The sequence below is a fragment of the Lissotriton helveticus genome, chromosome 3_1 (assembly GCF_964261635.1).
Source record: "Lissotriton helveticus chromosome 3_1, aLisHel1.1, whole genome shotgun sequence".
Lineage (NCBI taxonomy): Eukaryota > Metazoa > Chordata > Amphibia > Caudata > Salamandridae > Lissotriton > Lissotriton helveticus.
In genome coordinates, this window is record NC_136061.1 from 959,739,898 (window position 1) to 959,754,395 (window position 14,498).

General features: G+C 49.4%; 2 protein-coding genes across 2 annotated transcripts in view; one reads left to right on the forward strand and one right to left on the reverse strand.

Annotated features, from left to right (window-relative positions):
- COPS8 (COP9 signalosome subunit 8) overlaps window positions 1-9,971 on the reverse strand; it is a 125,585-nt gene extending 115,614 nt beyond the window's left edge. Inside the window, exon 1 of the mRNA XM_078681369.1 lies at window positions 9,809-9,971. Coding sequence (XP_078537495.1) covers window positions 9,809-9,886 — 78 coding nt within the window. The 5' untranslated portion in view covers window positions 9,887-9,971. The remainder of the gene's footprint in view (window positions 1-9,808) is intronic.
- A 411-nt stretch (window positions 9,972-10,382) lies between these two features.
- Window positions 10,383-12,534, forward strand: SLC30A6 (solute carrier family 30 member 6). Its single transcript, XM_078681368.1, has one exon. The coding sequence runs from the start codon at window positions 10,466-10,468 to the stop codon at window positions 11,816-11,818; it is 1,353 nt and encodes a 450-aa protein (XP_078537494.1). The 5' UTR covers window positions 10,383-10,465; the 3' UTR covers window positions 11,819-12,534.
- The last annotated feature ends 1,964 nt before the right edge of the window (window positions 12,535-14,498 follow it).

Below are 14,498 nucleotides of genomic sequence, written 5' to 3' on the forward strand. Positions count from 1 at the left end.
GTGCGAGATTGGTTGTGTGCGAGATTGGTTGTGTGCGAGATTGGTTGTGTGCGAGATTGGTTGTGTGTGAGATTGGTTGTGTGTGAGATTGGTTGTGTGTGAGATTGGTTGTGTGTGAGATTGGTTGTGTGTGAGATTGGTTGTGTGTGAGATTGGTTGTGTGTGAGATTGGTTGTGTGTGAGATTGGTTGTGTGTGAGATTGGTTGTGTGTGAGATTGGTTGTGTGTGTGGTTGTATGTGTGTGTGCGTGGTTGTATGTATTTATGGTTGTATGTGTGTGTGTGCGTGGTTGTTATGTATGTAGGTGTGTGTGTGCGGTTACAGAAGGAGGTGGGTGGAAGAGAGCAGCATAACAGCACAGCAGAAGAGAACGTGGAGTTAAAGAAGGAGACGGGTGGAAGAGAGCAGCAGATCTGCACAGCAGAAGAGAACAGGGCGTTAAAGAAGGAGGCGGTTGGAAGAGAGCAGCAGATCAGCACAGGAGAAGAGAATAGGGAGTTAGAGAAGGAGGCGGTGGAAGGGAACAGCAGATCAGCACGGGAGAAGAGAACAGGGAGTAGGAGAAGGGGGCTGGGTGGAATAGAGCAGCAGATCAGCATGGGAGAACAGAACAGGGAGTTAAAGAAGGAGGCGGGTGGAAGAGAGCAGCAGATCAGCACAGGAGAAGAGAAGAGAACAGGGAGCTAAAGAAGGAGGTGGTGTGGAAGAGAGCAGCAGATCTGCTCAGGAGAAGAGAACAGGGAGTTAAAGAAGGAGGTGGCGTGGAAGAGAGCAACAGATCAGCACAGCAAAAGAGAACAGGGAGTTAAAGAAGGAGGCGGGTGGAAGAGAGCAGCAGATCAGCACAGGAGAAGAGAACAGGGAGCTAGAGAAGAAGGCGGGTGGAAGAGAGCAGCAGATCAGCTCGGGAGAAGAGAAGAGAACAGGGAGTTGGAGAAGGAGGCAGAGCGTCAGAGAGCAGCAGATCAGCATGGGAGAAGAGAAGAGAACAGGGAGTTAGAGAAGGAGGTGGGTGGAAGAGAGGAGCAGATCAGCATAGCAAAAGAACAGGGAGTTAAAGAAGGAGGCGGGTGGAAGAGAGCAGCAGATCAGCATGGGAGAAGAGAACAGGGAGTTAGAGAAGGAGTGGGGTGGAAGAGAGCAGCAGATCTGCAGAAGTTAACAGGGAGATAAAGAAGGAGGCGGGTGGAAGAGAGCAGCAGTTCAGCACAGGAGAAGAGAACAGGGAGTTAAGGAAGGAAGCGGGTGGAAGAGAACAACATATTAGCAAAGGAGAAGAGAAGCGAACAGGGAGTTAAAGAAGGAGTTGGGGTGGACGAGAGCAGCAGATCAGCACAGGAGAAGAGAAGCATACAGGGAGTTAAAGAAGGAGTTGGGTGGACGAGAGCAGCAGATCAGCTCAGGAGAAGAGAACAGGGAGCTAAAGAAGGAGGTGGGGTGGAAGAGAGCAGCAATCAGCACAGCAAAAGAGAACAGGGAGTTAAAGAAGGAGGTGGGGTGGAAGAGAGCAGCAGATCAGCACAGGAGAAGAGAAGAGAACAGGGAGTTAGAGAAGGAGGTGGGTGGAAGAGAGGAACAGATCAGCACAGCAGAAGAGAACAGGGAGTTAAAGAAGGAGGTGGGGTGGAAGAGAGCAGCAGATGAGGACAGGAGAAGAGAATAGAACAGGGAGTTAGAGAAGGAGGTGAGGTGGATGAGAGCAGCAGATCTGCAGAAGTTAACAGGGAGTTAAAGAAGCAGGCGGGGTGGAAGAGAGCAACAGATCAGCACAGGAGAAGATAAGAGAACAGGGAGTTGGAGAAGGAGGCAGAGTTGTAAGAGAGCAGCAGATCAGCACGGGAGAAGAGAACAGGGAGGTAGAGAAGGAGGTGGGGTGGAAGAGAACAGCAGATCAGCACAGGAGAAGAGAACAGGGAGTTACAGAAGTTGGCTGTGGAAAAGAACAGATCAGTACAGGAGAAGAGAACAGGGAGGTAGAGAAGGAGGCCGTGGAAAAGAACAGATCAGTACAGGAGAAGAGAACAGGGAGGTAGAGAAGGAGGCGGTGGAAGAGAGTAGCAGAACAGCACAGGACAAGAGAAGAGAACAGGGAGTTAAAGAAGGAGGTGGGGTGGAAGAGAGCAGTAGATCAGCACAGGAGAAGAGAACAGGGACTTAAGGAGGGAAGCGGGTGGAAGAGAGCAGCAGATCAGCAAAGGAGAAGAGAACAGGGAGTTAAGGAAGGAAGCGGGGTGAAAGAACAGCAGATCAGCACATGAGAACAGAACAGGGAGTTAGAGAAGGAGGCGGATGGAAGATAGTAGAAAGATCATCACAGGAGAAGAGAACAGGGAGTTACCGAATGAGGCTGGAGGAAGAGAACAGCAGATCAGCATGGGAGAAGAGAACAGGGAGTTAAGAGAAGGAGGTGGTGGAAGGGAACAGCAGATCAGCACAGGAGAAGATAACAGGGAGTTAGAGAAGGAGGCGGGGGGTGAAAGAGAACAGCAGATCAGCACAGGAGAAGATAACGGAGTTAAAGAAGGAGGCGGGTGGAAGAGAGCAGCAGATTAGCACAGGAGAAGAGAACAGGGAGTTATAGAAGGGGTGTGTGTGTGTGAGGGTGAAAGGGTGTGTGAGAGGGTGTGTGAGAGGGTGGGTGGGTTTTGAGGGGGTGTGAAGGGGTGAGTGAGGGTGAGAGTGTTGTGAGGGTGAGAGTGTTGTGAGCTATTAGGCATCATATCTATGCATAATGTTTTCAAACCGAAAGTCGAAAGTGAAAATGTCTCCTCCAAACGGTAAGCTTTTGAATGCAGAGTATGAAAATAGGCAGTTTGTAGAACTAGCTCATTAAATGTGTAAGTTTTTAAAAAGTACCTGTATTCCCCCCCCCCCCCCAAAAAAACAAGCATTTACAATGCAATAGGTCTCGGGTTAATTAAGTTTGAGCTATTGGCATTGCTTAATATTGCAACACCAATTGCACCAAAAGTCTATAAATTGTAGGCCAAAAAAATGTGTATTTATTTTTGTAGCAGTGGTGGCATGCTGCGCTTTAGATGAATATGTTTCAAAGTAAAGTGCGCCATACTGCGATTGTTACAATAGTTATTTGTGGATGCGTTAACAATTGATGTGTGCACTGATGGCTGGTGGTGTGTGTGCCTGTAGAAATTGTGCACTGATGGCTGGTGGTGTGTGTGCCTGGTGGAAGTGTGCACTACCGGCTGGTGGTGTGTGTGCCTGGTAGAAGCGTGTACTGACGGTTGGTGGTGTGTGTACCTGGTTAAAGTGTGCACTGACGGCTGGTGGTGTGTGTCTGATGAAAGCGTGCACTGACAGCTGGTGGTGTTTGGGCCCGGTAAAAGCGTGCACCAACGGCTGGTGGTGTTTGTGCCCAGTGAAAGCGTGCACTGATGACTGATGGTGCCTGTGCCTGGTGAAAGTGTGCACTGACAGTGTGGTTGTGTGTGTGGTTGTGTGTGTGTGTGTGTGGTGGTGTGTGTGTGGTGGTGTGTGTGTGGTGGTGTGTGTGTGGTTGTCTGTGTGTGTGGTGGTGTGTGTGGTGGTGTGTGTGTGTGGTTGTCTGTGTGTGTGGTTGTCTGTGTGTGTGGTTGTCTGTGTGTGTGGTTGTCTGTGTGTGTGGTTGTCTGTGTGTGTGTGGCTGTGTGTGTGTGGCTGTGTGTGTGTGTGGCTGTGTGTGTGTGTGGCTGTGTGTGTGTGTGGCTGTGTGTGTGTGGCTGTGTGTGTGTGGCTGTGTGTGTGTGGCTGTGTGTGTGTGGCTGTGGCTGTGTGTGGCTGTGTGTATGTGTGTGTGGTTGGCTGTGTGTGTGTGGTTGGCTGTGTGTGTGTGTGTGTGGCTGTGTGTGTGTGTGTGTGGCTGTGTGTGTGTGTGGCGGCTGTGTGTGTGTGGCTGTGTGTGTGTGGTTGTGCGTCTCGAGCTGTGAATCCTTTTAAATACAAGCATTTGCAATGCAATAGGTCTTGCATTCACACGAGTTTTTGCTATTGGCATTGTAAATTACAATGCCTTCGATTTATATTTCGGGTTTTAAAACATAAATACATGGCATTGTTATTTACAATACTAATAGCGCATAGGGAAGACATACACCCTGCTGGTGCTGCTCAATCTTTCATAGCACGATCCCTTTCACGCAGAAAGGGGACTGGGGAACTCATTTACCAGTGGGTTTTCTGGTGAGATTAGTTGCTTAGTCAGAAAAGTGCCATTCTCCAGAATCAGATGGGTGTGTAATGTTTTGTTTGACATTACTTTTTATGAGTATGCATGGCATATGCTTTAGGGAATGCTACCTTGCATGTAATGTTAGGTGTCCAGAGTGTTCGGTTAGATAGGCAATTGTTTTAAGGCCAGAGTGAAATCGGCCGAACAGAAATGAGAAAAATATTAAAAGAAATGTCCGCAACAGTAGTCACCTAACCACAAGGTGTTGTACTAAAATATCACACTCAAAAATCAACCATACTGATGGCTGGCTATTATATGGCCACAATGTACCTTTAGGTTTATAGTTTGACTGCAATATTGTGACATACAACGAACCATAAAAGATCGTGAGGGCCTCGACGTGGTTCACTTGTCATTCATTACACTGAGATAATCCAGGCCCATAGAGTAGCAGGACAGGGCTAGTAACCTCCTAGCCCTGGCAAGCATGTTCGAATCAGCCCCATACTGCAGCTCACCAGCGAGCAAAGCCAGGTCGTCCATCCTGGCTGGGCCATGAGGATTGCCCTACCTCATCCACCACCACCAAAGGAAAAAAAAGTTCATTCAGTGCAAATTACAGCACTAAATTGAAAACTATGTTTCAGCACTTTCAAGCCTTTGCCTGGCCCTGAAAGCAGCCCCTTGCATGCAGCCTACATCCAAATGCCAGAATGGCAACTCTGCCCTGCTGACAGGCCCTCAACGATACCAACCTCGCCCCTCCTGCCAGTAACCCCCGTTTTAACGTTTCCTCATCTCTATAAGGGTAAGGCTGTGAGGTACAGAGCTGAGGTGGTCTCAGAAATGAAAGACACTTTGAACCCTACCACCATGGGAGCCTAGTCTCAAAGTGCGCTCTTTACACCCCCTTCACACCCCCTCCTAAAACGCACCATGCTCATGACAAGCGGCAGGGCCTAGTCTTGACGTACCGAGGAGGCGAAGGAAAGCAGGACCATCATGGGGCCTATGACAGTGTCGGGTGTCAGGCGTCGGATTAGCCACAGTAATTTCAAATTAAACCGAAATGACGGCGTCTTCATTTGCAAATGTGAACAGATTCAGTTCAGAGATGAATGAAGTCACCGCATTAGAGAGAGACGTGCCGGGGGGGAGGCATGGTGTAACACAGGGAGATGGGGAGGGGGTGGTGAAGTGATAGTCTGGTTAATCTCTACCTGTCTGTGTCGCGCTGACAGACATCTCCGAGATACCGGACTCGATCCGCTGCAGCGGATCCCGGTCTGAGCGTCTCTCCATGATGAGCGGCACCAGGTAATTAATTTAACAAGCGCACCACTGCTGCCCTAATGGCCAGGGCAAAATAACACATAACGCTAATGGGAAAACAATACCGGACTCGATCCGCTGCAGCTGCTCCCGGTCCGCGCGGCTCCCCGTGACGAGCTGCACCAGGTAATTAAATAAACAAGCGCGCCACTGCTGTCCTATTGGCCAGGGCAAATCAACCACTGTAAAATCGAACCCCCCTCCGCGCCAACAAGATTCTTAACCCCTAAAGTGCTTAAAGTGGACGGCCGCAGCCCCGAGTCTGCCGCGGCCGGTCCTGCAGTAAGGGGCACGGCGCATGCGTAAAGCCGAAACCTTCCATGGGGCACGGCGCATGCGCAAGCAGCGGGAGGTATTGCTAGCGTCTCAGCTTCCGAGGAGGACAGCGCGTTCACGCGCGCGTGGCCGGCGCAAATCGCCTTGCGCGCGGCCAGGACTGTACTCCTGGGAAGCTGAGCCGTTAACAATAAGGTCTCTGGCGAGAGCGAGCTTCACTCGCTTCTAGCCGAGACCTAAAAATGCTTGGTAGCCACAATTCGCAGCATTTGTTTTTGCGCAATGACGCAAAATTGCAATATGCGTAATTACACGGGATGCAAATCCTTCATTTAGACCTATGTTTTAATACAAATGGTATCCTTGCGTCCATTTTTAATACAACGACGCATTTTGTGCTAACAAATAGTGCAAAAACAAAAGCAGCACAAGCAACAGCTGCTCGCGTTCTGTTGTTCCCGAGCATTTGCTGTACATTTTTACAGTGAATGCACCATGGCATTCACTGTAAATTCATTATAAATAGTTGTGATTATTTTTTTTACCGTGAATGGCTCATAATTACTCGACGTGCTGTCATTCGGAGAATTGCAGGTACCAGCCGTACCACAAAGATCCGAAGGTACACGAATTACGCCTGCGTGATTGAAAACCATTTGGAACCTCCGACTCTTTTACGAATTATTACGAAATACTAGCTTCAACAAGCATAGACATAACCAGTAGATCAAGCTTTACAATAGGCCACACACCATGATAAAGGAAATCCAAACTAATTAATATGGCATGAATCTGCTGACAGACATTACATTGAAACAGTTGCAGCACCACGATCCATTCGACAAGTCTCACGTTGCGTGCAGTGGGCAGCCCTTTTCAATTGTGATCGGCTTTCAATTGCTTATTGCCGTATTTCAGTGTTAATGCTGTATTACTGTCAAAACGTGCTGCATCACACCGCACAAATGTGCCTTTGCATCTCGCATTATTTAGTCAGCCTTGCCACATAATTTGATCCTGGCCTGTCGCATAATTCCAGTGAACCTATTCTTAGGCCATCATCCATGTCATTTGCCAGTGTGTGTATTTGTCTTTCCAATAAACTTATGGCTGTGAGGTCTGTGCATAGTGCTCGCTGTGAACTCATTCGCTTTCAGGCGCTTGGTAGGGGTATTGAGGATGTGCATTAGGAGCTGGTGAAAGGTGCTGACCAAGACCATTTTAATCTGAATTTCTTCGCAAAAGTGTTGAACACCTCACACTGGCACCCCACCTGCCCCCTTGCCCCTCAGCGGAGACTTTCGACGACGTCTGGGGTACTGGCCTGCACTGAAGGCTGCAGCGGCCCAGACACAATGGCTTTCTAAATCTGTCGTGAAGGGGAGGAAGTGTGCGGGAAACGGACCCCGAGGGAGAATTGTAAAAGCAACACAGAAGCAAGTGAATGTCAGTGCCAAAATACCGCCTGCGCCAAGGAGCCCACACTGTCTGGAGACCAACCACAATACCATGGTCTTTGTACCCCACCCGGTGGCGTTGAGTGCTCGGCATTGTCCGGTTTAGAAGCAGGAGGCTCTTGGGAAGGCTGTTCCCTCTACCCTAAGGTTCCTTGCCACTCCCGCAGAGGTCCCTCCCTGGCACAATACGCCTCAGACCCTCTCTGTCACTCGCAGCAGAGGGGTCCCTCCCTGCGTTCACTCTCCGGGTAGCTCCCTGCACTGCCCGCGGGGTTTCCTGATTGTCACTCCAAGGCCAAGTTCCATTCCTGTCACTTCAAGCCGAGGTCACTCCCTGGCACTCGCGGCCGCGGTCCCTCCCTGCGCGCATCCTTGGTAACTCCTGCCACTCCCCCCACCCCAGGACCCTCCTTGGTACGCTCAGACTGTGTTCTGCCCCTCCAGTGCAGTCCGAAGGCGGGTGTGAGAGGTGAGGCAACCCTGCCTTTTTCAGCTCACAACACTTTGCATTGTGGTACTTGCAGTTTCCTACCGCACTCCCGCTCGGGCGTGCCGTGTCCTGCCCATGCCTGCCTCGGTTCCTGGAGCGCAGGAGCCCGGCTCCCTGCCCACTGCTGCACGGTGAGGGTGTGGTGAGGAGGTGGGGCGTGGGAGTGAGCGCCGCTGTGGAGGCAGAGCCTGCGAGGCCGTTCCTGCCTGTGCAGGTATGCGGGGCTCCCAGACATCTCTCTCCGAGAAGTGTTTACCAGCCGTGACTCACGGACCACTCACCTGAGCGCGCCTTAAAGACGGCGTGCCCTCCGCGGGGCGCAGTCTGCCACCTGGACACCGACCGGCGGACGCCCAGACCCACACCGTTCCAGCCAGGCACCCTCGCGGAGTGACTGGCGCCACCCAGTGCCGTGCCACCCGGACACCCATCACCAGCAGTCTCGCAGCGCACTCTGCCCACCTGTCGACGCCCACCCCGTGGAACGGAGGGGAAGAGAGGTCTATATTGGACAAGAAAGCTGTACCCACTGGGGAGAGTGTGCCAGGCGTCGGACCCCCGGGCAGGATACCAATCGAGCGGCGGGCACTGTGCCCTTCTTTGTTCGTTGCCACACACGGGTGTTGGGCTTTTTTGGATGTTTTCGGCTGAGTCTGCTTTTACTGGGGCATCGAAGAGGTAGGTGACCTTAAGATAACATTGTTCCGCATGTAGCATAACAAAGCAGCACAATATACAATACAATACAATACGGCATATAACAATACAGCACATAACATAACACACCAAAGTACCTCGCATAACGCAGCATAAGTTATATAATAACAGCACATCGAAACATATAGCAAAACACATCACATCATATATAACATAACACAACACGCAACAACATATAAGTGCACAATGCAGCACAACCTATATAACAGAGCAACGCATAATATAACATAGAACAACGCACAGCATAACAAAACATAAGCGCGTGGCACCCCCTGACCGCCGGGGTCATGGATTCTTCTTATGTCTTTACCTCCTCTAGCTCGTGCATACCCTTCCAGGTCTCCTGCTTTACCCTCGTAGCGCCCACCTGCCACGCTCGTAGCGCCCACCTGCTACCCCCGTGTGCTCACACGCGGGCTCGCGGCGTGAAGCGCTGGTGCGTGTTGTTTGTCGCAGGATGGGCTTCCCAGGTTTTTTGCTGCTGAGTTACTGATTTATAGACGGTTATGAATTCGTTTTGGCTGAACGCGGTAGAAGCAAGTTAATATTGAGCTTGTGCGTAAAACAACAAGATTCTTAACCCCTAAAGTGGACGGCCGCAGCCCCGAGTCTGCCGCGGCCGGTCCTGCAGTAAGGGGCACGGCGCATGCGTAAAGCCGAAACCTTCCATGGGGCACGGCGCATGCGCAAGCAGCGGGAGGTATTGCTAGCGTCTCAGCTTCCGAGGAGGACAGCGCGTTCACGCGCGCGTGGCCGGCGCAAATCGCCTTGCGCGCGGCCAGGACTGTACTCCTGGGAAGCTGAGCCGTTAACAATAAGGTCTCTGGCGAGAGCGAGCTTCGCTCGCTTCTAGCCGAGACCTAAAAATCCTTTCATACTTACAATTCCTAATGGCACAGACAAATGTTTCTGCATGCATTGAATTATACTGTTGCTTAGAATTTGGTGAAAGAACGGTTTATGAATTTGTGAGGATTCTTGTCCCCTCTATAAGGCCATGCCCTTCTTTACAGATGCCAAGCTCCTTTACAGGAATACTGTTTCATGGCCTTGGCCCTATTGAGAACCCCACCTTTTCCATCTCTGTAAAAGCGCTGCATACTGGGTAAACACCTTCGGCATGTCCGCGAGCTGTACAATAAGTCCCAGGTGTTTGAAAGCAAGTATGCCTATTTATTTAGTAACTATAACATTCCGCCATGTAGTAGGACGTTGGTTTTAAAAAGGCACACATGCGTGTGAATAACCTGGATTGAGTTCGCCTCAATTGTCTATTCGTGTCGCACACGATTACATTTTAGCCCACGTCGAGAGTTGCCCTTACAACAACAAATCCAATAGCTCTTGTCACAATCCTGCATTACCTCCAGCTCTTGCTCCTCGCTCTGCTCCAGCATTTTCCGGAAGCTCACCGGACTCTCAGCCATCACAGCCCCAGGCATTCTCCCGAGAATGTAAGCAGCAAGCAGCACACACTTCAACCGCCAATGTTGCGCTTCCGGCGCACGCTGTCACAAGGAGGAACTATAAGTGAAGCGTGCGTTCCAAGCCTCTCTAACCTCAGATAGGAAGGCAAATGTAATGACGTAGGTTTACTTCTATGACTTTCATTGGAAAATGAGAGGCATCAGCTATTAAAAATAACGGGAGGACTACGGCGTAAATGTCGCAGTCGCGATAAAAATATGCAATCGTGTTTACATATTATGATTGGTGTTTAATAAATGTCAGTATCTATTGAAGAGTTTGTCATCTTCATGTACGAGAGCATTCATTTTAACCCATTCCAATATCTCTGGAATCTTTTCCTATTCAATATGCCTCATCTAAAGATAGTATGTCAACTGTGTTTATTGCCCTTCCCATTAGTACACGGTCGTAACACTGTGCGTTTTAAACGTTCTCTCCAATCTAACATGGCCGCCATGATGACGTTGCCCACCTCTGTTGGTTAACGGAAGAGAAGCTGTGTTGTGACGGGTAATCATCTCCGGACCCCGGCGGAATTTGACGCGGCTTCCATGACTTACATACACTTGCTAGGGCGGCGGGGGCCGCGCTGGGCGAATGGGCTGCGAGAACTACGTTTAGCTGTGGGCTGGAGGGCGCTGCTTATTGTGGCGCTGCATGCTCTCAGCCTGGTTCTGCTTGTACGATGGAGCGGTGCTTCGCGCAGTTTGGCACTACTGGCCTACGCGTCGCTCTCTGTTTTTGGACTGCTGGGTCTGCTAGGGGGACTGGCTGGCCGCTGGGTCTCTCTTCGCCGCTCTCCAGTTCCGCCACCCGGTGGAACCCATTACTCCTTCGGCCTGGCTCCGCGGCTGGGAGTATTGACCGCATTCGCCTCTGCTGTGCTGGCGCAGCTGGGTTCCTTGCTAATCCTGAAGGAGAGTGGAGAACGGCTGCTTTCTCCGCCAGAGGAGCAACAGGTACACCCTGGTCTTCTGCCGCTGGGCGCCCTGCTAGGCCTACTCTGCAACCTGGGCAGCCGCCTTCTAGCGCCCAACCGAGCACTTGCATCTGTTTGCCAGCTGGCGGGCACCGGCTGGCTACAGGAACACGTTGCCGACTTGAGCCGTAGCCTCTGCGGTATTCTGCCTGGCCTGGGCCCTCTGTTGCTTCCTCGAATTAACCCATTTCTTCTTTTGGACCTGGCAGGAGCCATGGCGCTACTGCTAGCCTATATGCTGCTGGACATGGCTGAAGGATACCAGGGGGCAGACGTGGCCGCCGCTGCAACAATCGCCATCGTGACTTGTGCCACCATGCACCCTGTCAGTGTTTATAGTGGAAAGGTGCTGCTGCAGACCACGCCTCCCCATGCAGCAGGACAGCTTGATAAACTTCTTCGTGAGGTTTCCACCTTGGATGGTGTTCTGGAGCTACGCAACGAACACTTCTGGACACTGGGCTTCGATGGCATGGCTGGCTCCGTTCATGTTCGCATCCGACGCGATGCCAACGAGCAACTAGTGCTGGCCCACGTCGTGCATCGCCTGCATGCATTGGTTAGTACGCTAACCGTTCAGATCTTCAAGGACGACTGGGTGCGGCCTGTCTTGGCTCACGGTGCAACCCCCCCTAGCGTAATGAATCTGCCAGATCACTATGTTATTCCTATGCCAAAGATGGTCGACGATCTGAGCCCAGCAACTTCAACGCCGCTAAAACCTATTAGTCCTCCACCAGAGTTTGCTTTCAACACACCAGGGAAGAACATGAACCCTGTCATCCTCCCAAGTCCCCAAACTAGACCATACGGTCAAGGATTCAGTTATGGCTTTGCACAGCATGCAAGTGGATTTAATCCAAATTTTAGGACTGGCCTCCTTGGGGCACCCAATAGATTTGGGACAAACAATCCTGGGTACTAGTATTATTTTCATACAGACTGCATATATTTTCTTAATTGCTGGAATTGTTGCCTTTTCTCCCTCATGTTTACAAGTACGATTCATCATGTCTTGGCCTTCAGTTCTGATGTGATCCGCTTTTTTTAACGATAGGACATTCCAGCAATGGCTATGTATTTGCATAAAGGTTACACCAAGCAGTATCAAAATGTAGTACCCCGCCAACGATATTTTTATGTATTAATCAAAAGACTAATAAGAACTGTGTTTACTTAGTAGTCACTCCCTGTCATTTGGTTGGGATTTCAATCCAATACTTCATTGTGTGTATATCTAACCTTTGGGCTACTGTTGTGAATGTGGTTTGTAGGGACATATCCGAGTACAAGGTTGAATATAAGTGCAGGTTTGCATTTGAATCACATTGGTTTCCAGTTTCCCAATACTCAAATATTGAATTTTTAGCGTCCCTGTCATTCTCATCATAACGTTCTTAGAAGATGTTCTATCAGCTGTGGTCTGGAAACATATATGTCTCTAGAGTTGTCATTCAGTGCCCCAGGATAATTGTGATTCCTTCTCTAATATTCATTCCTGCTAGGTTCACTGGGTCAGACTTTAATTGACTTGTCATACCATTGTACACTTATTCTCGAAACTACAGAAAATTGATAACATGCTACACATGTAATTCTTTTTGTCTGTAAATTAAAGATAATGTTCTTCCTTTGTAGAAACGTTATGTTTGTATCACTCCATCAGCAATTCGAAGAATCAGTAGGAAAATTGCGGTCAGACTCGCGTTCAGGGAGCCACGGGCCAGGTGGAGGCTGCGAGGCCTCAACCATGCAGTTGAATTTGTTTGCCATATTAGTACAAGCCCAGTAGAAGTACAAACCTTCTTGTGTTTCTTAAGTCAGAATATTTTTGGGATGTAGTGTGTAGGCAATCAGAGCTCAACAACCAACCCAACCGACCCAATAAAGTGAATGTCCTGCCCACTGCTTAACTTTGCAAAATAAGAAACCACTTTAATCATAGTTGTACTAAATACTATAAACTCTTCGTATATTGGTCAGTGTTTCTGGTAGCCATCCCCTGTAGGCACTTCACCCTTCTGGCTCCATCTGTACCCCTCCCAGCCAGCCTCTCCTGGTTCTGGGTTATCACCTGTTTCTAAGGGCAATCAAGTTAGCGTAAATTGAGCTCAGTTGCAGCTGAAACAGCCATAATTCAGATACCCTCTTATTTCAAGTCTGGCCTCTATGCAGTTTTGTAGAGTTTTTTTCAAGTTCCTTTAGGCCCCCCTTACACTTGAAATCCCCCCCCTGTACTTGTGTGTGCCGCAGAAAATAATCAGTCTTTGATGTAGTTTTTCATAGCCAGGCATTTTCCACTTTCATCCCTATGCGTGTCCAGCCTTCTACTTCAGCACCAAGACCTTTAAAGATATTTAGGGGCGCTGGTGAGATTGTCTGGATGGTGTACCTTCTTTTAACTTGTGCTGTATGGTTATCATTGGTCCTGAAGAGATATGATCCTGCTGTTCTCTAGGTAGATGCAGTCCTCTGCAATTGGCAGCTGTAGCCATTGGCCAGGTCAGATGGGCAATAGGTATGACAGGTCCTTCAGCACACCATCAGATGCAGCTGCAATCTGACCTTCAGCATACTGGCAGTTGCCACACTGCTCAGGCCTTTATTGGCAGCTGCAGCCCTTCTTGGGCCTTCTATGGTTCCGAAATTGCAACCCAGACAGGATTATCGGCAATTGTGGTGTTGAGATTCCTGCTAGAAACTGCAGTGAGTATGTGGTGGCCCACGGACACCAGGGTAATCCTTGGTTGCTCTATGCGCCGTCTAGGTGCCCCACTGCCAGTGGGGATGTGCTGGATATTGTTTTTTCTGAACACATGCCTCCTCAGTGACCAGTCTGCCTCTACCTCTATTGTGTGGCAGGCTTCTAGACACTTCATTGCAGATACTCAGGGCCATATGTATCACAATGTTCATTTGCGATCCTCAAATAGCGTTGTTTTTTTTTTGCAAATCGCCATTTGAGAATCGCAAAACGCTGTGTATGTAGGATTTTCAAATAATTTTGCAAATCCTACATATTCCTGAATTGCGATATGCAATTAAGTTATACCTCCCCATTCATTCCTATGGGCCTAGCCCATAGGAATGAATGGGAAGACATTCTAAATTTGCGATTCTCAATTAGAGAATTGCAAATTGAGAATGCAATTTCAAGGGTGCCAGGGTGTCAAAAGGACACCCTGTTGCACCCCTTAAATGTGCATGTGTGCACATTTGGCGCACATACATGTCCTCTGGGCATGTATGCACGCCACATGGCACTTTGAAAAATGCAAAAAGGTGCATTTTTCAAAGAAATCGCAAATTACCACCATCATGAAGTTGGTGGTAATTTGCGATTGTTTAAGGCCAAATTGCACGTTTTCTGTGCCTCTTACATTTCATTTAAGGAATCGCAATTTGCGATTCCTTAAATGCAATCTCATTCCTTATTTTGCAAGAGTTTTTCTTTGATACATACCATTAAGCCCAATTGCGATCGCAAACACCGAAATTCTGCGAACTTCAGCGTTTGCGATCCCAATTTTGAATGATACATATGGCCGTCAGTTCTTCCAACAGGAAATCCAAACTTCAAGTTATGCCCCCTCACCTATGGAAGA

Excerpts from the sequence above, each read along its gene's own strand:
- SLC30A6 (XM_078681368.1), top strand. The coding sequence starts at position 10,466 with ATGACTTACATACACTTGCTAGGGCGGCGGGGGCCGCGCTGGGCGAAT.